At 44.5% G+C, this 24,967-nt stretch overlaps 2 protein-coding genes across 17 annotated transcripts in view; both read right to left on the reverse strand.

The window, feature by feature from the left end:
- SLC35H1 (solute carrier family 35 member H1) lies at positions 1-5,127 on the reverse strand (the record flags this gene model as incomplete). The annotated part of the gene is given in 6 exon segments (XM_080627692.1): positions 1-887; positions 1,036-1,165; positions 1,866-1,925; positions 1,927-2,042; positions 2,373-2,456; positions 4,689-5,127. Coding segments are annotated over 6 exon segments (951 nt in total), but the record flags the coding sequence as incomplete, so codon positions are not given.
- ELMO2 (engulfment and cell motility 2) overlaps positions 3,106-24,967 on the reverse strand; it is a 22,477-nt gene continuing 615 nt past the window's right edge. For 3 of the 16 annotated variants that reach the window (XM_080627912.1, XM_080627909.1, XM_080627900.1), the window contains exons 2-21: positions 19,140-19,254; positions 18,968-19,008; positions 18,391-18,463; positions 18,023-18,073; positions 16,909-17,090; positions 16,115-16,214; positions 15,761-15,912; positions 13,539-13,617; positions 10,387-10,437; positions 9,931-10,053; positions 9,142-9,276; positions 8,597-8,701; positions 8,412-8,520; positions 7,783-7,919; positions 7,348-7,511; positions 7,155-7,267; positions 6,745-6,852; positions 6,332-6,414; positions 5,946-6,023; positions 5,044-5,397 (exon numbers count right to left, since the gene is read on the reverse strand). In XM_080627912.1, the coding sequence (XP_080484038.1) occupies positions 5,197-5,397; positions 5,946-6,023; positions 6,332-6,414; positions 6,745-6,852; positions 7,155-7,267; positions 7,348-7,511; positions 7,783-7,919; positions 8,412-8,520; positions 8,597-8,701; positions 9,142-9,276; positions 9,931-10,053; positions 10,387-10,437; positions 13,539-13,617; positions 15,761-15,912; positions 16,115-16,214; positions 16,909-17,090; positions 18,023-18,073; positions 18,391-18,463; positions 18,968-19,008; positions 19,140-19,217 (2,163 nt within the window). In that variant the 5' untranslated portion in view covers positions 19,218-19,254 and the 3' untranslated portion in view covers positions 5,044-5,196. The other 13 variants (XR_013957874.1, XM_080627910.1, XM_080627908.1 and 10 more) reach the window with 13 other exon arrangements.

Consider the following 24,967-nt stretch of genomic DNA (forward strand, 5'->3'; position numbering starts at 1 on the left):
CAGAATGAGAAAAACAGTTTATTTAAAAAAAGAACACCCCCCCCAAGCACCCACAGACTTTCAGACAAGCTTATTGCTTAAACTAGATCTCCTGTGATACTGTTCTACCTCCCCTTAGCCTGTAGGGCCATAAGTGCTCACACATCTCTGCCCTGCCTCCAAGCAACATCATTTGGCCATGTTCAACTGGTCCCAAATACCAGCATTTAATTCTCTCCATCCTGTGCATACAAAACATGGAGGTCACCAGGCACAAAGGCTCCTTCTCACTACGACAAGTCTACAGTCATCTGCTCCCACCAAGATGGAAGGTCCTACTTAGCAGAACCATAAAGAAAGTATGGGATGGTTTATCTACCTTCTCTTTTGAAGCCAAAGCTCAAGCAACACTCAAATCGTCCTGAACCACTCAGCCCGCAGTCCAGACATGTCCACGCTCGTTCTACAGCTCATGATCTATGTTCTCAATATACAGCCTTCAGGGATTCCCCAATAAACTTCCTATAGCTTTTTCCCAGTCTCACTGCACTGTTCTACTTCCACTGAACCAGGACTTGTCTTCCACGTTCACTCTCTTTGAAAAGGATTTTGCCTGTTTCTTGTGCAGCATCTACAGATCCACACTGTAGCAGAGCAGCAGGACAATCTGATCAGGCCCTGGCTCTTTTGGGTGGTCACAGGCAGAGACTCTTGTACCTTCCTCCTAGGCCGCTGTCAATCAGGTTAGGTAAGAACAGAGCAGAAGGCTTTGTGCTTCATGTTCAGTCAGTGCTGCTGTGGGGTTTCAAGATCCTCTTCCTCCTCCTCACCATGTTCAGTGGGGTGCAGCAGCAGCTCCAGGTCAGGGTCAGAGCTGGCCTCTTTGTGTAGCTTCGGTGATTCTTCACCTGCATGCAGACACAGCCCATTTAGTGACAAACTCACCAGAGGACACATCAAACCTGGTGCTGTCAAGGAGCTGGAACTAGTTACAGCTCCTATTGAAGCTGCCAGACTGCCTACAGAAAAACAGGAAGGGATTTAAAACAGAATTACCTTTGGAATTTATGGCTTTGAGAATGACATGAAGGGAGATTCCTGACAGACAGACAGCAAAGCCCAGCCAGTTCAAGAGACTGAGGAGGTCTCCCAGCAAACGTGTGGCGAGGAACAAAATGCAGATTTTCTGTGGAAACAAAAAACCATAAGTGGTAGGGCAGGACCTGAGGAGATACGCATGAGACGTTTTACAGCTCAAGCCTAGATCACGATGTCAGGCTTCTAATTTCCATCAGCACATTCTTCCATGTGCTGATGAGAAGATTAGAGAGTTCTAAAAACAGTTTCTAGAAACAGAACTACCTGTTAAACTGGGATGTGGGATTTTCAGTCCTCTGACTGCACAACTTGGCTACATGGGAACCCTGTGACTTCCAGATCAGACAAATTTCACAAGTTACCATTCAACTCAAAGTAGGTATGTGGATTCCTCAGAGGAGCGGAGGATGTTCCCAACTAGATTAAAGACATAGCTAAATCCAGTGGCTTGTTCATATCCAGATCTGATGCAAGAGATCTTCTTACCCCTTCTCCCTCCCCATCCATTGCTCATGAGGCCCACGTGTTTTAGTCTATCCCAGATACCACCAAACTTTGGACCTTAACGATATTTTTTATAGAATAGCCACCAGTCTCTAACCCTTGCTATCAGGGACCAAGGGACTTCATGACAGCGACTGCAAGGCAAAGCATCAAGCTCCTGTGCAAGGAGAGCAAAAATAACAGAAGATGATCTCTAAGGCTCCAAGGAAGTTCCCACCATGTGAGGGCCATTAGGGACAACTGGGTTCTTGCCTTCTAGTATTAGCACAGGAACCATGCCTTACCTTAAAAACACCAGCAATGGAAAGGGTGAGACGAGATGTTCTGGAAACCAAGAGGAATTCAAGAAAAGCCTAGACCAAAGGCAAGAATTCCACCCAAGAACAGCTTCCCTACCAGACAGAACAGCATTCCTGCTTCATGGAAACGGAAGAGCTTCTCTGATATGGACAAAGGCAGGCCTAGGAACAAGAGAGTGAGTCGCAGCATATGTTTCCCAACTCCAAGGACTCCTCACAAGATAGGGGTGAGCTGTTCACATTCCAATGATAATATGGAGCCAGTTCTTCACAACCTTCCACAAGTGTGGCAGGCTACTATTCGTATGTACTCTTTAGTGTTCTGCCAGCATAAGCCATATCTAGGTCCTTATAATTTCAGGTCTCAAACAGCTTTGTGAAGTTCATAACTGTTCACTTTTCTAAATGAATCATCTTAAACAAAGAACTGCTAAGCAATCTCCCCAACCACTCTACAAAGCTATCCCTGCTTTCTCCTGTTAACTCACATACCCTCAGCCACCACAAAGAGTGGGAAGAGCCCCAGGAACATGAGCGGCTGCAGGTGAAACGTGATATCAATGGGGTTCTGGAGCCCTGAAAGAATAACAGACCAGGTAGCAACAAGCCAGGGTATAACACAGTGCCTACAGCCTTTATTAGTACCATCCCTAGTACTTTGTAATGCCCACGCCTGTGCTGCCGCAGATGCCAAGCCACCTTCATTACCCATCAACAGGTAATCCTTGCCCCTTACACAAGATGCTTTGTTTCTGCAGCAAGGGCGACCATCTCCTTAATCCCCTCCCCGTTACCAGCACCACCCCACACTTCCTAACACCCCACATAACCAACTCAGCCTTTTGCATAAGTATTTGCATGACAGTCCAGCAAATACCCCCAACGAAAGAGGCACACAGCACCAGCACAAACCCCCTTGTGTTGAACTGTGTGGACAGTTCATGTTCAAAGTTCATACAAATATGTTGTACCTACAAAGGTGAACATGAAGAGCTCCCAGTGATAAGCAGAAACACCAGCAGCAATGCCACCCTCTGGATGAGGGCAAACACAAAGTCACTACAGACTCCTGGAGCTGAACAGAGACAGCTACTTTCTTTCAGATTCATCCACAAAGCTGCACTCTACTTATATGTTGCTTGTGAATGTACTGCCTATTTTGCTAGGCCTGACTTTCTTCCTCCTTAAGGCACTCTGTGGGACCCTTACCACTTCCTCCAGCTTGAAGAGCAGTGAAAAAAACAGGATGAAGAGAATGGCAGAGGATTTGGTCATCATGTAGCTGTAAGGACCAAAATACACTATCAGTTTCCTCCAGCAAAGTACTATTAGGAACCAGATCACCCACTTCTATATTGCTACCAACAAGCTATCACTGTCCCTGCATGCTGATCCCACTGAGCCAGACACCTATCTGAAGGAACTGATCCTTTCTAAAGCTCATCAGATGATGGTGTTTGTACTCACAGGGAGACAGTGATGTATAGGAAGCTCCAGTTACTCAGCCCAATATCCAAGGAAATTGACAGAGCTAAGGAATCAAAGAAAAAAAAGCCTTAAGTTAACTGTCTTCTGCTGCATGAAAACCACAAAAACAAAACAAAACAATCCCAAACAAACAAAAAACCAAAACCATTCAACCAACTAAAACCCTGCTACTTGACCAGAAACATAGAGGACAGACGTGGGGGAAAAACCCAAAACATCTTTCTCAGGTTTACCCTTCAATACCAACATAGTTCAGAGATCTTCAGCTCTTTACCATCCTCTTCCCTATAATTTAAGCTGGGCGCAGCACTGCACTCTCGACCAAACTGTGCAGAAGCACAGAAGTAACACCTGCCCTCCCTGTGAGCGAAAACCATCGTGGATTTGCACAGCCTGCTCTGAACGTTATCACAGCATGAGAACTAGCAAGTATGAGAGGCTACTGCAAGGAGGCTAAAGAAGCAAGTCTGGCAACAGCCCTCAGCATCCACATGCAGCTCTTGTTACAGTGTATTCTCCCTGGTACAAAAGATTCCTACCACAAGAAACAGCTTTACTGATCACAGGGTGCTACACAGAGAAGCAGCATTGCTACACCTGTGGAGAAAGCATTTCTCAGAAAACCATGGGGCATGATAGCTAAGGTATTGCAAACCTTGCCCAAGATCTTAGATACATACTGTTCTGTGCGAGGCAGTATGACAGCAACTGAACCAACATCGTACACAGCCAAAGCACTGATGAAGTAGCTGAACTGTGTGTTCTGAGGAGCTTCACTCCTCAACCTCAACTACAGCAGTTCTGTGTGTCACATATGATAAACTTCTGCATAATGAAGACTAAGTTCCAACCAGAGAAAGCTCTTGAAATAACATAAATGCATAGCTTGATACCATGTTAAAGAGGAAAAAATAACTTGCAGAGACAATTTCCAGAGATATTGTACAAGGTTCTCATTGTTTGTTCTCATGTGCCAGTGGCTCCTTCAGTAAAACACATTTAGCGAGGCCTCTCCACGTTCTAAGCAGTTTTTGTTAGGCCCGATAAAGACAGCGCGTCTGAAGCCAAAGCTTTAAGCAACGCCTCCACCTACGCCGCACCCGGCGAGAAACGCACGGACGCACCGCTCCGACCGGCTCACGCCCGCCCCAGCGGCGCGGCAGGTGCCCGCTTGCTGAAGATCACGGAGGGACCCGGCCCGAAAGCCGCAGCAAACGCGGCTCCGGAAGAGGCCCGAGAGGGCGGCGCGGGCGGCCTCGAGCAACCGCCCAGCGCCCCGCTCTCGCTCCCCTACCCCGGCCCCTCCCGCGCCGCCTGTACCTGCGGGGGTCGCCCGGCTGAGGCCCTCGGCCCAGGAGAGCGCGGCCCGCGGCCGGCCCGAGAGGCAGCGCGCCAGGGCGTGGGCGAGCGCCGAGAGACCGAAGATGAGGAGAAGGTGCAGCAGCGTCGCCAGCAGCGGGGAAGGAAAGCTCTGCGGACCGACATGCGCTGTCACTGCCGCCGTCCGCATGCCACCGCCCCGCGCCGAGCTGCCCCACACCTTCATGAGCCGCTTGTTGTAGAAAGTGACGCCGATGGAGAAGCCGTCGTGCAGCAGCACCAGGGGCGCCGCCCGCCGCCATGCGCCGCAGCTGCCCGCCCGGGCCGGTGGCTGCCTGGGGGGGAAAGAGGGTGCGCGGGGCGGGGCAGGGCCGAGCGGAAGGAGGGTGCGCGGGGGGCGGATCGAGCGCGGAACGAGGCGGAGGCGGCGGGAACGACGCTACCGGTTGTTATTGTGACATACAAAAGGGAACGCGCGGTCCCGACGCCCCCGCGCGGCCCCGCGCCCTCAGCCGTAGTGATACACGAAGTCGTAGCTGCTCGGCTCCTTGGGGATGGGCGGCGGCGCCTCGGGTATCTGGATGTTCTCCAAGTCCAGGAGCCTTAGCTTCATTTCCATACTCAGCAACGTGTCCAGGTCACTTTTAGTCAGCTCGCTAGACATGTCCTTGCCCAAGAGAGCATTGAGCCCATCAATCCAGATACAGTACTATGGGGAAAAAAGGATAACTCACAACTCCAGGCATAAAAGATAGGTTATGTTGAATCTTTCCATCCATACAACAATTAGAGACACTCCCAATACAGCTCCAAACCAGCAAACATGGCGGGGGGGGGGGGGGAGGAGAAAAGCCACCCCAAAACAGTGCCCGCATTTATTTCCAATGGAAGGTGGAAGCTTAGAGGTAAGCTTTACCCCATGACTCCAGGAGAGGGCTGAGTTTTTATTGTAGCATAACAACAGAAAAAGCAAAGCTATTTTAGGCAACAGTGTCTTATAGAATAGTGAAAAGTGAACAACTGACTGCATAGGAGGAAAGAAAGCAGCAGCACAGACTAAGGGAAATGAGTAGGAATTTCTTGGATTAAAAAAAAAACCAAACCTAAAAAAGATTATGCTGAGCATCAGCAACATTTTCTAGGAGTGAAGCTGGTGGGAGACATCCTGCTCAAGTCTTTCATGAGAAGCAACTGATCCTTCTCCATCTCTGAAGTTAATTGCTTTATATTCTACTGTTTACCCATTAAGTTTCTTACCTCATATTTATTAGGCGCAATGAAGTTCAAGGTCTCATCAGGATCATACAATATCGAGAAGGCCAATTCTAACACTTCCTAAATGGAAAAGAATCTTTCACTCATGGACTAAACAAAACAAAACATCACAGCACTTTCTGCCTGCTAACCCAACCAGAGAAGCTGCCTTGCTGCAGCTCAGTGCACTTTCCTGTATCAGTATTCTGAGCAGCTTCAAAGAGCCTATAGCAATCACAAATGAGTACTAGGAAAAGACCCACATATGAGATGGGGTTTGTAAACAATACACCTGCAGTGTGGAAGACCATTTGCTCCTGTTGCTTGCTGTCACAGTCTTCAACTCCACAGCATAAGATGCCAATTACAGGCAAAAAGGGAGCACTTACCTTGTTCTGTTTCAGTGCACTTTTCTCCTTCATGTGTGGACAATCCTTCCCCGTGACAATGGCTTTGATATCTGCAACTGGAACTAACAGTAAAAAGTAAAACTCACAAACAAGAAAACCTAACCAGAACTTTGTTTTGTCTTTGCAACTGAGCATTGTTCCTCGTTCTACAGTTCATTACTGCAGTTTTCCAAAACACATTAACACATCCCTACAGTTGGCTGTTATAAGAAACCGAAAGCAATTTCAAGATTCAAAGGATCTCTGCGAGAACCATAAGTTGATCTTGTCTTTGTCAGGGCTTCAGCCACAGCTCCTTTTCTCTCATCTCTAGGAGAGTACTTCATAACAGCCTCTAGATGGCAACACACAGAACATTGCACAGTGTGCTCAGCGCAGTAACCGAAACTTACTTTTTTCCTGTAGAGATTCAAAGGTCACTTCCCCCTGGGCATTATCTTCCAGATCTCCATAATGTAGCACCTTGTGATTCAGAGCCAGGCGACAATACCAGAATCTTTCTGGAACACACATCAAGTAGAATAAGCTAAGCAAGTTCATTAACATAAGGTCTTACAGCCACTACATTGCAGTCACCCCATCTAATTCCTCTACCCCCCCAGCTCCTCAGTACTGCTTCCTGTTCATGTGGGGATGGCTGTGCTCTTAGAAATGCACATCTGTTCCATACCAAACTATTGGCTGGTAGAGAAAGCCCAAGTAAGCAGCTTTTCTTTCTGGCAACACACCAGATTAATCCATTAGATCTTGTTTGCCTAGAGTTCTTCACACGGAAAGAATGCAGTAGATGCTGTCACCTTACCTTGTCTTCTGCGATTTCCAATTTTGCGAAAGCTACTTCCCTCACAAAGCCTGTTCAGGCGCTGTTGCTTTATTAGCTCCAAGATCTCAGGTTGGATTTTCTCCCTCAGCTCCCTGGCAATCAAATATGGATGAGTAGTCAGAGAATGGAGATAACAGCAAGCATAGAAGGCAACCTTTTGTTAGGCACTTACACAATAGGCGGTGACTGGAAGTCATCTTGGCTCATTCTCTCAGACTGGCGTAGTCGCAGAATCTCAGAATAGCTCAGACTGCGCAGTTTGCTCTTGAACTGGTCCAAAGAGTTTGGTTTAGAGGGGAGAGCCCGTGTGATCTGTTCCCTCACAACCTGCATAACCTAAAGAGGTTGGGCAGGAAGAAAAGCAAGTCGCATTCTTGCTACTTAATGGCAGCAGAGGACCAGGGCATAGCTCAGTGGCAGCAAAGAACTCACATGGAACAACTGAACTCAAGTCATACCAAATAAAAATTGGGCCATTCTCCCTTACAGCCTACATCAATGCCCTGTCATACCTTCTGTGCCCTACTCTTTAATCAAGTGTATAGGCTGAGTGAACATGCGCTGTTCTGCAAAAGATCCTACAAAAATACTTCTTCTCCACTCTGACCTTATTAAAATCTTCTGCTGTCGCCCTCATTTCTTTCCAGGTCTTGTTCAACAGCTGGATGCAGATGGCAAACAGCTCCTCAAATGCACGGTCATGGGTGAAAAACATGGGATGATAGTCATTCCGGCCTTCATTGGCTTCAGGAAGAAACAGAAACCACAACCACGTGAGCATATTGCACAAGAGCTACTAAGAGTAACTGAAGTCCACTACAGTGACAGAATCCTGATGGTGTACAACAGTATTAACTCAAAGAGATTAAGACAGTTCAATGCTTCACCTCCCCACAGACATTCTATATTGGGAATGACAACTATCCCCATGCTTCACCATGCAAGCCTCTGTCTCATGTGCCTTTTTCACACTCATCTCCCCAAATGACTACTTGCAGTTGTTTCTGGCTTTTCTCCAGCAGGATTTCTTTTCCTGAGTGCACACAACAAAATGTCTTACTGTACCTTGATACTGGTATTATCACTGGGACACTGACACCGCACCTCCAAGCTCCTTCTGTCCTTACACAGCAAAAGCGAGATTGAGGTACAAATGCTTGTGAATATTGGTCAGCCTGTAACTTCCAGAAGCATAAGCCCAGCAACTTGGAAAGACAAGGTAATAAAGGTACTTACGGAGTTCACCAACTTGCAAGATCTCACAAAGCATCCTGGTAAGCTCAATGGCACTGCGCCCAAAGGGACATTCATGCTTATCTTCTCGACTGCTGTTCTCCAGAACAATCTAAAAGAGGATACAACACACACTAAGAAGAGCTGCTGAGGTGTTGCTATCTGCAGCAAACAGCAGCCTCACCTACCCTGATGTAGGTGTCCTGATGAAATTTGGCCAAGTAGAGCATGTTGTCCAATGCCAGCATCCCTGGAGGAGTCTGAGTAAAATCCATGGCTGGATTGATGTGATTCTGTGAAAAAAAGTGTATAGAAAGAACCCAAAAAATTAGCTCGAATAAATTGTATGAGACCCTTTTCTGAATTAATTTTACAATCGCCAGTCCATCAAACATTTCCTCACATATATCCAAGAGGTAACCTTGGATACCTGCTGACGACACTATCCGAACTTTCTAGAAGAGAGGCTGATTCCAACTCTTCATAGAATAGGTGTGTATGGTAAGTAAATACCTCCAGAGAATGTGCTTCATGAGGCCTGGCATTTAACCAGTCAGCAACTTCATAATGATCTTCCCTGGGAGCCTGAGTGTAGCTGAATTTCTAAAACTCAGATACAGAAGTATGGTGAAGCAAACTTCTATATCTGTTCCTTATTTCCCCACAACTCTGACAAAGATCACTTAGACTGTATTCATATGCTTTACAGTCAGCACTCTCTCTAGATGCGTACAGTGAATCCCAGCATCTTGTAGTCCTTGGTGTACATGGCTTTGCGTTTTTCTGTTCCACTGCCAGGGATGGTGTTGCCATCAGTCTCTGCATCAAACGCAATTCTTCTCAACTCAAAAATGATGTCTCTCTGTGCCTGAAGGACAGAAGGCAGGGAAACGGTAACACGATCAATCATTACAGCAGTATTTTCACATAATGCACAGTAGTCTCCTCCCACTCCAGAGCTCACACAATGATTACAGAGAGAAGACAAGGCCATTAACACTACATAACAAGAGGCAATGCATTTCAAAATGGCAAGTCTCAGTATATTGGTAATGCAAAATATTTGCCTGCATTTTCCTTTAACCGCCACAAGTTTAGTTGAAAGCATTTCTAGGCATTCAGATAATGCTAAGGCATATGACACTCAAGACTACAATGCATCTAAGAAAACGCATCTAAGAACTGAGTAAGAGACACTTTAAAAATGCCCACCTTCCTTGTACACAGCAAGGGAATTGATAAAATTATGTGCCCTCCATAAAGGTGGAGTAATTAGTTTGACAACTGACATCACGCTGGTCAAGCAAGCAACACAAGGCTTCCAGCGACTGCCTACATCTCTCAAAGTCCCATAGCATACAGCAGGATAGTCATTACATACCCTAATCTCAAGGACTACAATGAGAGAGGTAGTTTTGAAGCTATGCACCATCCACTTCAAACCCTATGGAGCCAAGGAGCTCAGGAATAAGGCCTCTTGTTTCTCCTATTCTATCAGATCTTACTCAGCTTTAACAGTGACCTGGTCATTGGGATCCATCTTGGTCATCATTCTCTCTTCCAGGAGATTAAAGGTGAGAACCTGCAGCACATACAGCTGATGTGCCATTTCTGTTTTAATTGGACGGTTTCCTCTGATCACATGCTGCAAAATAAAGGATAGGGTAGAAATTAAAAGAATGCAAATAAAACCTGAACGATTTGCTGTAGCATATGCCACAATGCATATACATCTATGTATATAAAGATTCAGCTATTTTTAACATCCATATTCCATCAGAAGCATAATGATAATGCTCTGTAACAGCAGAAAGAAGCATCCTGATAACTCCTTTTGAACAAGTGGCCCCAATTTCACCTTTGAAAGAAACACTTTTCTGGAAGTGCCCTGAGGGCAGCAGAATTTACACTCTGAACAAGTGAAACCTGTCAATAGAGAGAATGTTAGGAAGTGCTCTGTCATTCCAGACATACTTACATTCAGGATTATAGACCTCAGGTGCTTCTGCGCAAATGCATTAGCCATTTCCTGTGGAATTTAGAGATGAAGTAACATGAGTGAAGCATAAACAAAAAGCCCACATTCTGCAGAAAGAAGGGAAAGAAGGAAGCCTATGAATTGGAGATAGCCCTGGCACACAAGAAACTGCTTTTAATACGGACTGTCAATTTAGCATGGCACTTCACCACAAAGCAAACATCACGTCGGGATGCAAGTGTCATCTTTATCATGGCACAACTCCTGGATGGCTCCCCTACAAAACATTGTCAATGGAGAGAAAGGCACTAGCACAGTCAAAGAACTATTGAAGTATCTAATGATACTTCAGTATCAGGAGATACGGCAGCAGGGAGCATACTGCGGGTTGCCAAGAAGAATCTGTCATCTGTAAGAAGCTCCTTCAACTAGCATGTCAAAATTTTTGATATGTAGGTATACACCCAGATAGAAAGGCCTGTGCCTCCTCCCTCTCAAAAACTCTCCCTCTGAAATTCACACTTCCTTTGTCTCAGTTCCTAAAGAGGTAGTTAGAAATCAGTTTAAGGGCAATTTGCAGAAGCATTTCAGTTACAAAAATTAAGGGTAAAGAATTTTCATGCTCAAAGGGAAGCTTTCAGTCTCCCTCTTTACTGCATGGCTTCCTTCCCCAGATTAGAGGGTTTCCCAACCATCAGGTCATGATGACAAACAGCAAACGCAAATACCTACTGCAAGCATCTACTGCAAGTCTTCAGTTCTGGGACCAATTACACAAGCACCTGCAAAAACCTAACCTGAGCTTTCCTTGTAAATTGTGAAGATGCACTTTTTAAAACACCAGTGATCTCACCAGATCTACATAGGGAGCAGCACAATTAGTGGCACAAGTGCCAATGACAAGATGGAATATTATCAGAAGTTTGCTGTTATAAGCAAAACCTTTGGGTAAGAAAAATCTGATGGCAATATATCATCTGGAAGAAGTCCAAAAGAACTGCCAGAGAGCTCCTCACATTCCTATGCACTGCAGACTGAGAACTGGAACCAGACGTGCAAACAATTGCACTCAATCAGCTGTACATTCTGAGCAATCCAAGACTGTTCCAACTGTTCATATCAGCCCTGTTCTTGACAGGCTTTATAAGGAGTCTGGTAAAATGTATTAACTTCATTCCAAGTTCCTATTACCACTTTTGCTCCAGACAGAAACCTCCTAAAACAAGAAAGTGATATGCTGGCTGATAGCCAAGCCATAATAGCTGCAAGTTCAGCAGCACTCATGTTACAGCCAAAATGCATCAGTGCTTGAGTGGAAGATATCTAAGAAGCATGTAGATGGAGTAGGAAGTGGTTTCACAGATAACACATTGCCCTCTGAGTCATAATTTTTTACTATGATTCAAGAGATGTAGTACCGAGAATAGAGCAAGGCCTGCTCTTAAGATTTGTTCATGCATGCAACACAAATAATCCTTACTCTGAAGGAATTAGTTTGTACATGGGATGAAGTAACAGGTGACTGAAACAGATAAAGAGTGGTAAGGACAAAGACAATTCTAAGCAGCATAGTAAGAAGCATGAACACACACAAAGCCTAGCCACTGCTAAGAGTTCTGTGTTCTGCTGAGAGTCCAGTAATGCCCACTTTGATGTCTGATGGCATCACAGAATCATTTATGTTGGAAGAGATGTTTTGAGGTCATCTAGTCCAAGTCCCCTGGTTCAAGCAATATCAGACAGAGCAGGTTGCACAGGACATGTCCAGTCAGGTTGTAGTATCTCCTGACAGACACTCCACAATCTTTCTGGGTACCCTATTCCAGTGTTTGACCACCCTAATTTTTTTGTTTGTGTGTGTTCAGGTGGAATCTCCTGTATTAAGCTGTACCTCTTGTCCTGCCAGCAGTCACTATTGAGAAAAGTCAGACTTCCTCTCCTTTATTCCCTTCCATCAGATATTTATACATATTGATAAGACCACCCTGAGCCTTCTCTCTTCCCCTGGAGACAGCACAGTGCAAAAACCATTCTTACAGTACAAGTTTCATAAGGGCAAAGTCACAGGCAGAAGTTTTGTGACTGCTCTATAGAGACAAACAGCTCTACTTTCAGAAGGATGCAGTTGGGTATGAAACTGTCATTAACACAAGCAAGATTTGTGGTATAAACTCAGGCTGTAGTAAGCTTAAGGAGACCCAGACTACTAAAGAACTGGTTCCAGTTTTACAATTGGTTCACCTGGTCAGTCTTGTAGAATCCATTTCCTTTTATGATCATCCTTATTATCTTGTGTGCACAATAAGTCATTCCAGATTTCTCTTGCTACTGATTCTTCTCCCCTTAACAATATGAGCGCATCCCCAGGAGTCCTTCTGCCCTTCTCCCTAGGCTCATCCACTATCTGAAGCCTGTATGCATCATGTCTGAGATACAAGGAGGTGTAACTGGAGAAAAGCTAACATGCCTGCAGTTTCACATGACCAGCCCCCAGGCTTGAGTTACTTACAGTGATGGGCAGGTCTAGTGGATTAAGCAGCTTGTCCTGCTGGCAGAAAGCAAAAAAAAAAAAAAAGAAAAAGCACAAAGAAAAGCAGACAGGATTTAGCTGGGAGTCCAGAAATAAGGCACAAACAGGGCACTAGAGAAGAAAGGCTTAACACAGCAAAGCTACACAATACAGACATATGCACATCCTGTATGTAGCCAAGATCTTGGGGTTTCCTCAGAGCAAGACAGGTGTTTCATTTCTCAAATTTGCCAGCAGGAATATCTCCCTGCAGCTTCAGACAGGTCCCTTGTCTGGGGGTGGGGGAGGAGATGGGGTATTTGTTTATGAAGTACACACAGCCCCAAGGACTCACCCCCCACCTCTTCTATACACAATTAACTTCGATGCTGTAGAGAGGATGGCTTTCTGTCTCTCAAGGCCTTTCAGATTCCTTTCTGAGGACCCCCTAAACAAAATGTGCTGCTCCAGAACATATTATTAATGGGATTGTACTTTTTCTGCTATGTTGCCGAACTAAACCAGCTACATAAGTTGTTGGCAAGGTTTGAAGTCTGCCTTGCCCAGAGAGCACAATTTCTGAGGCACAAAAAGTGGGCAAGTAAGCATTATTCAGGTTTAAAGTCAAAACACAAGAACAAACCTGTCTCTTGTCCTCAGGAGCCTTCAGGAAGAGGGCATTGATCAGGGCAATGGCATAAGTCTGAATCTCTTGGTTTGAGCTGCAGAAACAAAAATGGTAAGATCATAAGAAAACAGACAGAATAAAACATTACAGTTTGCTGCTTTGCCTGCATTGTAAGAACATTTACTCCAGCTACTTTGCATTTCAACAGACAAGGAAGATTCAGGTAACCTATTCTCATGCCATTCAACTCTTCATAAAGCCTGCAAAAGCTGACAGAAATTGCTGACATGATAGCTCCATTATTCAGAAAACAGGGCAGATTGCAGCCCAGCAGAGCTCAGACTTCAGCACCACCAGTTTTTTCCAATGCTGAAATTACCTCTGTAAAGCCTAGGTACACTGCAGCCTCTTATATACATACAGCTAGAAATACACATAGGGCAAGTAATTTTTCTCTCCTATGTCAATGGAAGCCACCAAATGCAAAGTAAACTAAGGAGGAAGTATGCCTCTCTTCATGGAATTGTCTTCCAACCTCAACAGTTTGGCCTAACTCACAGATCTCTTTCTTATTTTCACTGAAGAGCTTCTTCAGGCAAAGGGTGCTCAGTCCTTTCCTCCATCACGCCCAGCATCTGTTTTCACTTGTGATATTTTCAACAAACCTTCAAAATGTCAATCGTACTGTTTTCTACCCTCAAATTGATGCTGTATTAAATCCAGTTCTTTTCTGCCATACTATTACTCACAAAGGGTAGTAGTATAGCTGGATGCCAGGTGTCAACCAAGCCACTCTAGCACTCCTCTCAGCAGAACAAGGCAGAGGAGAAAACAAGATGGAAAATCCCTCATGGGTTAAGATCCAAGACAGTTTAATAAAGCACAAGCAAAGGCCACATGCAGAGCGGACAAAACCAAAAGATTTATTCTTTACTTCCCATTAACAGGAATATCCAGCCATTTCCCAGGAAGTAGGGCTTCAGTATGCATAGTGGTTGCTCCAGAAGACAAACATAACAATGAATGCCTCCTCCCTACCCCCTTCTCTTAGCTTTTATTGCTGAACAGACATCATATGGTTTGGGCTATCCCCTTGGTCAGTTTGGGTCAGCTGTCCTGGCTCTGTCCCCTCCCAAGATCTTGCCCAACCTCAGCCTACTGTTGAGGGGGGAATGCTGATGGGAGAGTCTTGATGCTGTGGGAGCACTGCTCAGCAGCAGCCACAACACTGGTGTGTTATGAGCACCTTTATAATTACCAATACAATGCACAGCACTAGGAGGGCTGCTACGGAGTAAATTTAACTCCATCTCAGCCAGACCCAATATACTCTTGGGAGACTTCTGCAGAAGTTCAAGCTCTTCTGATTAACCCAAGTCCAGTGCATGACCTGAGTGAATTTGTGTGTATGTATAACTTTTAAGAAAATATTTATAAAATTAAACTTTTATAAAACATCTAAAGCTAAAACAACTTTTAGCCCAAATAGCTATTTTTTCCACTTTAGCATTTATCCCTGGCATAAATGTGGGTAACAACCATATTCCCTCTTCCACTGCTTCTTTCCAAATCTTCTTCAGTTTGCTCAACCTGCCAATCTTCAAACATGCAAATGTTCATGCATCATCTTAGGTTTTCCTTGGGCTTCTAAGTGTTGTAGGTCTCTGAAGTCTGTCACTTAACCTCTTCTACCCTCCTTTTCAGGGTTTGCTGCTATTTTCACCACACTGCTTGCTTTCTGACACAGCAAAATAATACTTCAATTAATTTTTCCTCTTCTAACTCATCTCTTTCAGACTTTTCCATGGACTTGTTTTTCCAGAACCTATGCTCTAATGAAGATTGTACACTCCTGATAGTCTTGCCAAATACACACCAGCAACTTCTGACTCACCCTCCAGCCTTACTTTCTACAATATTTCCTGCATAGATACTTTCTTCAGCAACATTCTGGGTTCTAGAAGCACTTATGCATATGTCTTCAACAAAGATATTTTGCTTGAACAATTACACGTGTGTCCTGTGTTAGGACCTAACCTGCAAAACCAACTTACTCTGTATAAGGATCTTACTGGGGTTTTTTTCAATACATTAGAAATCCTGAAGTTCAAGATGTCATATCAGTAATACTTAAAAAAATAGCATCTTCAAGTGTTATAAACAAAATGATGTATTTTCAAATTAACACATATTCACAAAATTGATTTAAATCACACCACTGTTGTGTGTACACTCACACTTGCAGATGAGAAATGAGCTGCCCCACAGTGATTTCTTCTGCTATCTTCTGATACAGAGTCTGACTGTTTAGCACCATACTTTCAAGAATGGCTAGGGATCGCTGGAGAATGGAGACGTCTACCATAGGCTGACTCACATACCCTGCAATCTAAAACCAGACAAAGCAGCAGGTCAACAGGTGTCCATCCAGAAACCTTGTGATGTGAACAACATGCCAAGGAAGACACGGCTCAGAAAGCTGGGTGCACTGTGCTCTCAATGAGTACTCAGCTTCTCAGTCATTTTGCAGTTCCTGGAAGCTACATTAAATCATGAAAAGAAACAGCATTCACTTAGCCCCTTTAACTCACCTGTTTGATGAAGGTGATTGAGACCATGTCCCAGGAAACAATACCATGGTCCATGAGCTCCAAGAAGGCAGTCAGGGTGAAAGCCAACATCTCACTGTAACTGAGAAAATGAAGAATGTGGTTACAAGAGATCTGGTAGCAAGGTTTCAGAAAGCTTGTCCCAGCTGAGTAAGCTGGACAAGAGCAAAATTTTACCAACTTCTCCTAATAAAACAGGCTACAGTCTGGCACTGGAGGAGCAATAAAGTATTTGTATGTATGAAGATAATGTGTTTTGTAGTATCATACTTTATGTTTCGAATATGTTTATATCATAAAACATGCAAAAATGTTTAGAAATTAAACCTCTCCACACACACACAAAAGAAACAAATGTTTTAACACCAGAATAAAACAGAGTCATTCTGTAACCATTGGGACCTGGCTTGAAACGAAATGAAAGCACAGCATGAATTGTGGAAAATTTAATACATAACCACACGACAGAAAGGTAAAAAAGACTGAGGGAAAGACTGATAAACATGCTGAAAACACGTTAGTTGCTAATATATAAGGAAATAGAAGACCTATATACGTTACAACAATAAATTATCATGGCTTTAAAAGTGCTTCCAATGAAACAGAACAACCACAGTGGAAAAGCCAAGTGCATCAAAGTTCACCATGAATATACTCAGGGAAACTTCCAGATCAGTGTTTGAGGGTTCTTTTTCCAGGGTGTTTGATTATTGTCATGGTAATACAGCTCCTTATTTGAGTTTCTGTTCCAGAATCCTGGAATACAGTAAACTTACTGGGACAGAAGCTTGGTCCCGCTCTCCACAAGTCGTGTCAGCACTGTAATCCCTTCCATGTTGATGAACTCTGTGGCAAAGGTCACATCAGCTGAAAGTTTAGCCAGTTCCTTCATGGCATCCAGTCGGGCTTCCATACTGTGCGACTGGATCCTGTCCATCAGCTGGCGAGCTGCCCTAGACTGGGAGGAAAGAGGAATCATGCCAAGTAACAGACTAGTCACCTGCAGCCTGAGCTCTGCCAGCAACAGCTTTCCATCAGGCATCCATGAATGGGCAGAGGGAGCACAGCAAGGGTAGAGAAATACCAGCAATGACAGGATAAGTAGCAGCAGTCAGCAAGTCTAAGATAGACTAAAAAAAGTTGCACTCAGCAACAGTTACAGTCAAGCAGAAGGTGAGTAAAAGGCTATTTTACATGTTAGAGTAAATGCTTGCTTTTCTTCTTGGTGAGGTGAGTGGAGGTGGATATGGAAACATGGAGTGAGACCATTAAAGAAATATAATGTTAAAAAAAAAAATAATTTCTCTCAGACAGTCAAAGAGAAGCACAAGCTCATTTGGTGCATGCACACAATATTCTGTAAAATTTTGTCAATGATATCCTCTCAACCACCTCTTGCACAAATAACTTCTCCCTTTTCTACTCACTCTCAGCTATATGCCATGACACTTGCACAAAAAAGGTTTAAGAATTTCAGTAAAAAGGAAGCTTCAGCAATCCTGCAAAAAACAGCTGTTGAGGTCACAATAGCAAGAATTTACAAGGAACAACCCACTCTGCATCAAATTTGTCTCCTAACTTCTGCATTAAATCATCAGTACTATTTACTACTTTCTGACTAATAATACTGACTGCATCCATACAGAGAATGTGTTTGTCAGGTGCTTTATAACACACTAGTCTAGGAAATGCAATAAAAGGGTAGAATTTATTACAGAAAGTCCCGTGAAAGGGCAAAGCATCCAAACGAAAGATACACACCACAACCATGAAGGAAAATAAGAGTGTGCACCTCACTGTACAATGTAAGGAGAAAGAAAAGCGGAGGCAAGAAACAGCCTGCCATATGAGGACAGCTACTGAGAAAAAGGGATGTGAGGAAGCATTTACCGGGGAGATTGCCAGCTGTAGGATAGTTCCATTCTTGATGTCACAGCGAGTCTGAAAGGAAACATAAAACTTCAAACCACTGGAAAGTGCAGGGAAAAGAATGCAACTGGATCTACAGTGCACATAGGGGTTCCTGTACCACACAACCCTACTGAGGGCACTGAGTCACTGGGTCCTTGCACCTACGGGCATGCAGAGGTAGAAGTACAATGCTCCTCAGCTGAATGACACCATTCAAGTCAGAGGTTTTTTTGATAGAAGAGATGCTGCGCCTCAAGAATTAGTGACAATATTGTTCCATGACACTGGTCCAAGGCATTCGGCACTCTTGTCCAGGACATCAGCAAATTGCTACCTCTCGCACTGACCTGCTCTGTGATGTACAGCTGAGGACCATCAGCATACCGCAGGGTGTAGTATTCAGGGTTTGGCAATGACCACCTGGCAGAGGAAGAAGAAGGATATGTAAACTTCTTCCTCCTCTTTCTTCTTATTCTCAATTAGGAAGAGGAGCTTAACCTCAGAAGGGCTGAAAAGAACCTTTGAGCAAAGCTTTAGCATGGGAAATTAGGTCTCCCAAAGAGGAGAAAGCAACTTTCTCCTGGGAGGAAAATAGGACTTCAGCCTGCTTTAAGTTAAGCTCTGTAAAATTGCTGACGAGGCCTGCACTTCACAAACGGCAAGATGGGCCAATCTCCAGAGATGCTGACCTGAGGGGCATACATATGCACACACTCAGAATTGAAATAAAGATGCAAAGCCCCTGTTTTCCAGGAGATCCTTCCTGATTTAAACCCTGGCCCATTCCATAGCCAAAACCAATAGCAGGCAGCATGGATCGTGTCAGCAGCACATTGACAAGCCACAGAGACTTTCCGCATTACCCCAGCAAGATTTGTCAGGGCGACAGACTTCCTCCAGAAGGGTTCCCAGAGAACTACTCACCCATCACAAACCTCCTTGATGATGGATGCAAGAGGCCTTTTCTAGAACAGAAAAAGAGAGTCCTCAGTAGCCTAGTCCTCAAGTAGAAAGAAATACTGCCCATTTCTATGCTTCCCACATTCCAGTATCACGGCTGTGGCATTTTCTCCTCCATCTGGTTACCAGGTCTCACCTGATCTATTTCCAGCAGTTGGGCATTGGCACCTGGCCACTCAACAGCTACTTTCACAATGTCCGAAGGTGGTGGCATTGCTCCAGATGCCTTTACAACAGCATACAACCCACACCTGCTAAGAGAAAGGATAGTGAGCAGCTCTGAAAACTATCTCAATTCTTACATTGCATTGTACCAGAGATCAAGGCCTCACACTAAAACATCACATAGTGAAATTGAATACCCAACCTTATAACCTAAGTAATACTTCTGAGAGCTTGCTGGCGTACTCACACAGAAAGGAGAGTCACTCTGATCAGCAAAGCCCCATCTGCTACCCCCTGTCTGTACTGCCAGGTCAGTTTACTGGACTAGTAAAACAACAGCTCCTTTGACTCAGCTCCTGTCTGTATGTGAGAGAGGGAACATGCAGGTGAGGCAGCCTCCCTCCCGTGGGCTGGTGTTTACTGATGCCCCATATTTCTGAGATATCTTAATCCACTCAGGATACCCAAACAGGCTCCTAGGCAGAGTAGCAGCACCCAGCTTTATCCCAAGTCCCTTCCTATAATATCATAAATCCAAGACATGAATATCCATCGCAGAAGAAAAGTTAACTCAGCATTTGCTCTGAAGGTCTACCTTCCACTCCTTTATCTGTCTTAGAACATAAGCCTGTGTTCAGGGTTTGGTCCCAGACAGTTGTCAGACATGGTGGTTTGTGCTTCATCTGGTAGTAAGAGGCTGTAAAGAAACGTACTTGTTCAGTTCCTTTTTAATGCTCTCCTGGGTGGAGTGAATAGCCCTGCTCTCTCTCACAGCAGCAGAGAGAAAGTCACATGGGAGACAGACCACCCTCCCTGAGGACTTCCCACAGATCAGGAAAGACCAAGCAGCTGCAGAGATACCTGGCCCAGGAAACGAACTACATGACTGTCCTTGAAAATGAAACTTCTATAAAATTATCTGAGTCTACCACAAAAGGTGGGTATGCCTGGTCAGGATAGAATGTCGACCTAGAAATACACTGATGATCTCAATTAATGTAGCTCATATGCCACTTTGTTCCCTCATAGAGACTGGTATCACTGCATGGAAAGACATGAAACTCAGGTGCACTGATGGCTCCCTGCATTTGTACATACACAGACCTCTTTATAAACCCCCTGATAAAGTCACAGACCCCTGTGACTGTCTTCTCACTCCAGTTTAGGCAGCTTCCTCGCCTAGACTAACAGAATACTATGATCTCCTGGTGCAGACTTCTGAGATATCGCTCCTACCTGCTGAAATCGAGGATGCGGGATGCAAGTTTAACATTTCTTTCATAGCAGCTCCTGGAAATGCTCAGTGTTATCACTGTAGCTACCAAGTCTCCACCAGATTAGACATACTTACTTTACAATGCAGGTACTTGCTGCAGAGGAAAATCAGCCATTCCTCTACTAAACCAAGCACTGTTTATCATGAGAAGCCCTTCTGAAGCTGCCTTGATCAATTTATTCTCAGCATGTGTATGGTCTTTGCAGTTCCTGCAGGAATCCAGGAAGCCTGAACTCCAAAGCCATCTGCGGCTTCAGCCAATTCAGAAGTAAGACTGGTATTGCATATGCACAGCAACACCATCCTCCTCCACGCTTTACAACAGCCAGACTTTGTCCACTCTATCATTCCACCCCTCAGATAGTATCTGGCAGGCCAGATTCGGAATTCCATGATATTTTGAAAATGCACAGCTTACCTCAAGAGCTGGCTACAGTCAGTATTCCTCTGGCCTTCTCTCCTTTTTAGCATCAATCCCAAGAGCAGCTTGTTTTCTTAAAACCCATAAAATGACTGTAAGACTAAGCACATCACATGGAAAAGTCCCAGTCAAGTTAGGTTTGCAATGAAGATCTGACCCCAGAATAGCAATAGACTCAGTGCTTTAATCAGGTTGAGCAGGTCTTGGGGGTGACAATACAAAAGCATTTGTATGACTCCTATCACACAAAATTGCAAGTTAGAGTCAAGGAGTTTTACATGCAACACCTGATATTTTACTTCCTAATCCTGCAGGAAAGAAAACCAAGCCTTATCCCGCCCCAAGATTCACTCTCGATAAAAATTTTACCACTCTCATCTTGACAACGAACAGGAAAGCCTGTCCTTCAGAGAAGGTGCACCAGGTAAAAAACTCCTGTTTGGACACGCAAAGATTACACAAAGGAATGCTCATATGAGAGGTCAATTAAATTAGTGTTTCAAAGAAGCCTTCACAGCCAACAGAGCTAAGTCACAAACAGACGGCACAGAGGGTATGCTGTCCTATGGAAACATGATCCCCAAATCCCATGAGCATGGGCTAACATGCCCTTTCTTCACAAATTTTGATTATCAATGTTCTATTCTCTTATTCCAATACAGAAACATACAACTTACTCTTTGCTAGGAGAGACCTGATAACTTGCAGCAAAGTATATCCTCAAGAGGCCTCTAACCCTGAAAGCACATGCAGCTGCTGGTGCTATTTTCATACCCTTTACAATCAGTAAATTGGGCTCTAGTTCTTTCTTCTACACTTATCCTGAATCAAATCATCTTCTTGTCCGAAGTAATCTAGGAATCCAGGCAATAAAGCATAAGGAACCCAGGACCAGAATAGCACTGTGGCTCACTGCCTAAGCAGCACAAGGCACTAAGGCTTCTGCATACAAACAGGAACCAAGAAAGTTGAACCAATGCACTCTGCAGCATTGCCCTAGTAATTTGGAACACACCCAATCCTTCTGTCTCACAAAGAGGTAGATGAACCTAATAAAACAATGAATTGGTTTTCCACACTTCTTGAATCACACATGAAAAACAAATAAATAAAAAATTATTTTGACTTTCAAATGTCTTGCAGAAGTAGCTAAAAACAGGCATAATTTATCTCTAAATCTTTAAGTCATTATGGTTATTACTAGCATACAAGCAGTAGGACAGTCTGTACAAACTCTCCAAAGTAGCCACTTTGCACAACCCCAGAATTGCAGGATATGTAGGTTTACATTCTACATGTAGCCTAGAAACAGACAAACAGCTCCCAAGTGGTATTTGATTTCCACTCAGTGTTCTCCGTTCAGCAACTAAAGCCTGTGATGACCAAAATCTGAAAGCCTAAGAACTCTTAGTCACATGACATAAGCACATGTCAACTCCAATAATCAGACTGGCTTGCAGTAATTGAACAGATAATTACTTTTCCCATGAGTAAACCAACTCACAGATAAAAACCATCTAAATCCGTTCAGTGTCCAAGGCACAGAATCACAGAATAGTTAGGGTTGGAAAGGACCTTAAGATCATCCAGTTCCAACCCCCTGCCATGGGCAGGGACACCTCACACTAAACCATGTCACCCAAGGCTCTGTCCAACCTGGCCTTGAACACTGCCAGGGATGGAGCATTCACAGCCTCCCTGGGCAACCCATTCCAATGCCTCACCACCCTAACAGTAAAGAATTTATTCCTTATATTCAATCTAAACTTCCCCCATTTAAGCTTGAACCCATTACCCCTTGTCCTATCACTACAGTCCCTAATGAAGAGAGTCCCTCCCCAGCATCCCTACAGCCCCCCTTCAGATACTGGAAGGCTGCTCTGAGGTCTCCATGCAGGCTTCTCTTCTCCAGGCTGAACAGCCCCAACTTTCTCAGCCTATCTTCATACAGGAGGTGCTCCAGCAAATACACAGTGAAGAGACAAAGCTCAAAGATTGCTTCCTTGAGTACAAACAACTGAATCTGCAATTCTTCATTAAAATATCCATAATTAGCATCTAATTACCACTTTTCCCTTCAGCCTCCAGCAGTATGGTCACAGTCTTTTATTTGTACTGCAATTTGCAACATAAGTTTTTAGTGAGGAGTACAAGGAAAAGTACTTCACATGCCAAAACAAAGATGCCCTGATTACCATAGACAAAAGCTTTTCCAAATACCTAACTTGTCATCTTCCTTGTAAAGAATATGCATCACTCAGGAAGAGAAGTGCGCATTAAAACATTGATACTAAGGAAATCATAGAATCATTTAGGTTGGAAAAGACTCCTAAGATCAAGTCCAACTGTAAAAACTAACACTGCCAAGTCCACCACTAAACCACGCCCCTAAGCACCATATAAACAGAAATAAGGTCCTCTGTCTCATCAAAAAAAGTACTACAGAGGCTAGCACACAGCTCCTAGAAGCAATGCACTCTACGTGCAGCTTCCCTATATACTCGCCACTGAAAACCATCTACACTGTAATTCATTACCTTCAGATCTCAAAAAAAGCTTTCAGCTGCATGCAAACTCAGAAAGTAACTCATCATGATAAGTTAAGACTATTTCTGCCAAAAATTTCTTCCATAAGTAAGCACCTACTCATCAGACACTCTGAGTCAAAAAACCCCTTTGAAGCAGCTTTCCAGAAGAGGACAAATACACAGAGTACTTCAAGTCAGCATGTTAACACAAGGTTGTCTATCAAAAGTGTTTTTTGAAAAGATTTTTTGCACGGCTGCAGACAAGAGAGGTGACAGATGTTGAATTTTACAATGATATTTTGCAGTGCACCAGTGGTGTATCTGATAAAATAACTGTTGGAAAGCTCTTGGGGAGAAGCACAGGCTGCCAGTTTGCATCATCGGGATTATCAATCGCTTACGGGTCACTCAGCACATTCTTCTCAACAATAGCACATAAGCAATTCTCAGAGTTTTATACAGGGAAAGAGCAGCCAAGCTGAAATACATCAAAGATTAATTTACTTTGTTTCTACAGAGTAAGTTCCTTCAAACAAAGCAGCGGTGTGGGGGTAAGCTGCAAGACAAGGAGAAATCAGCAGAGCCACTAATAACACACCATTCAAGAGACTTCTGAGAAGCTGCAAGCTAAAGCAACTAGAGTACTTATAACAAAATTTCCTTAGTCACAAACTCAATCTTCTTTCCATTACAGATAGAGAACAAAGTGTGCTGCACACAGAATGAAAATGAGGATGAAACAACATTCCATGAAAAAGAAAAGCTGCCTGGTAGAATCCCACAGTTAACAACCAAATAGCTGCAGCTTCTGAAACCTGCAGACGTGACAAAACATCCTGATCAGCTCTCCACAAGCCAAATAGCTGGAACAGATGTAGCAGAGACACTAACTGGATAAGTGTGCAAAGACAGCTTCCTTGACTGAGTAGCATCAGAGGACAGCAGTCTGCAGAGTCCAACCTGAGGGTTACGCACAGTTTTCTATGTTACCTCATAAAATAAGCAAAGAGAAACATACTTTACTAGATAAACGAACCAGACGGTCAGATTTTCCGTCTCTGGAATCCTACATTCCTCCAAAGGCCTTCCACAGTTGCACTTTGGCTATAAAACACTAAGCCTATGATACTGGATTCTCACCTTGCACATTCCACCACAGCTAGGCAGAGACAGAAAGGGAGCAACAGGCAAATAGAGAGAACCGCTCTTTCACTGTTAGTCAGTGAGGCGAGCTGAAAGCAGCCTTAGACCAAAACTCAAAGCGCTAAACGATTGCTTTCCTGAGGAAGCGCTGTCTGCTCGCCTCCCGAGCAGCCGCGAACCGCACCCTGCGCGGCCCAACCGCGGCCCCTCCCCGGCCTCCGCAGCGGCCCCGCGCACTTAGTGCGCCGCGGCTCCAGCAGCCGCAGCACGGCGGCAACTACGAAGGCGGGGACGGGCGCAACACGGGACCGGCGACCTCGCTGAAGACGACCCTAGGCCAGGCCCTCCCGGCAAGACGGACCACCAGAGGAAGGACCGCGGGCGCGGCGCCGCAGTGGGCCCAGGAAAACAGCACCGGCGCCTGGACCCAC

Source organism: Psittacula echo, assembly GCF_963264785.1.
Source record: "Psittacula echo genome assembly, chromosome: 12".
Lineage (NCBI taxonomy): Eukaryota > Metazoa > Chordata > Aves > Psittaciformes > Psittacidae > Psittacula > Psittacula echo.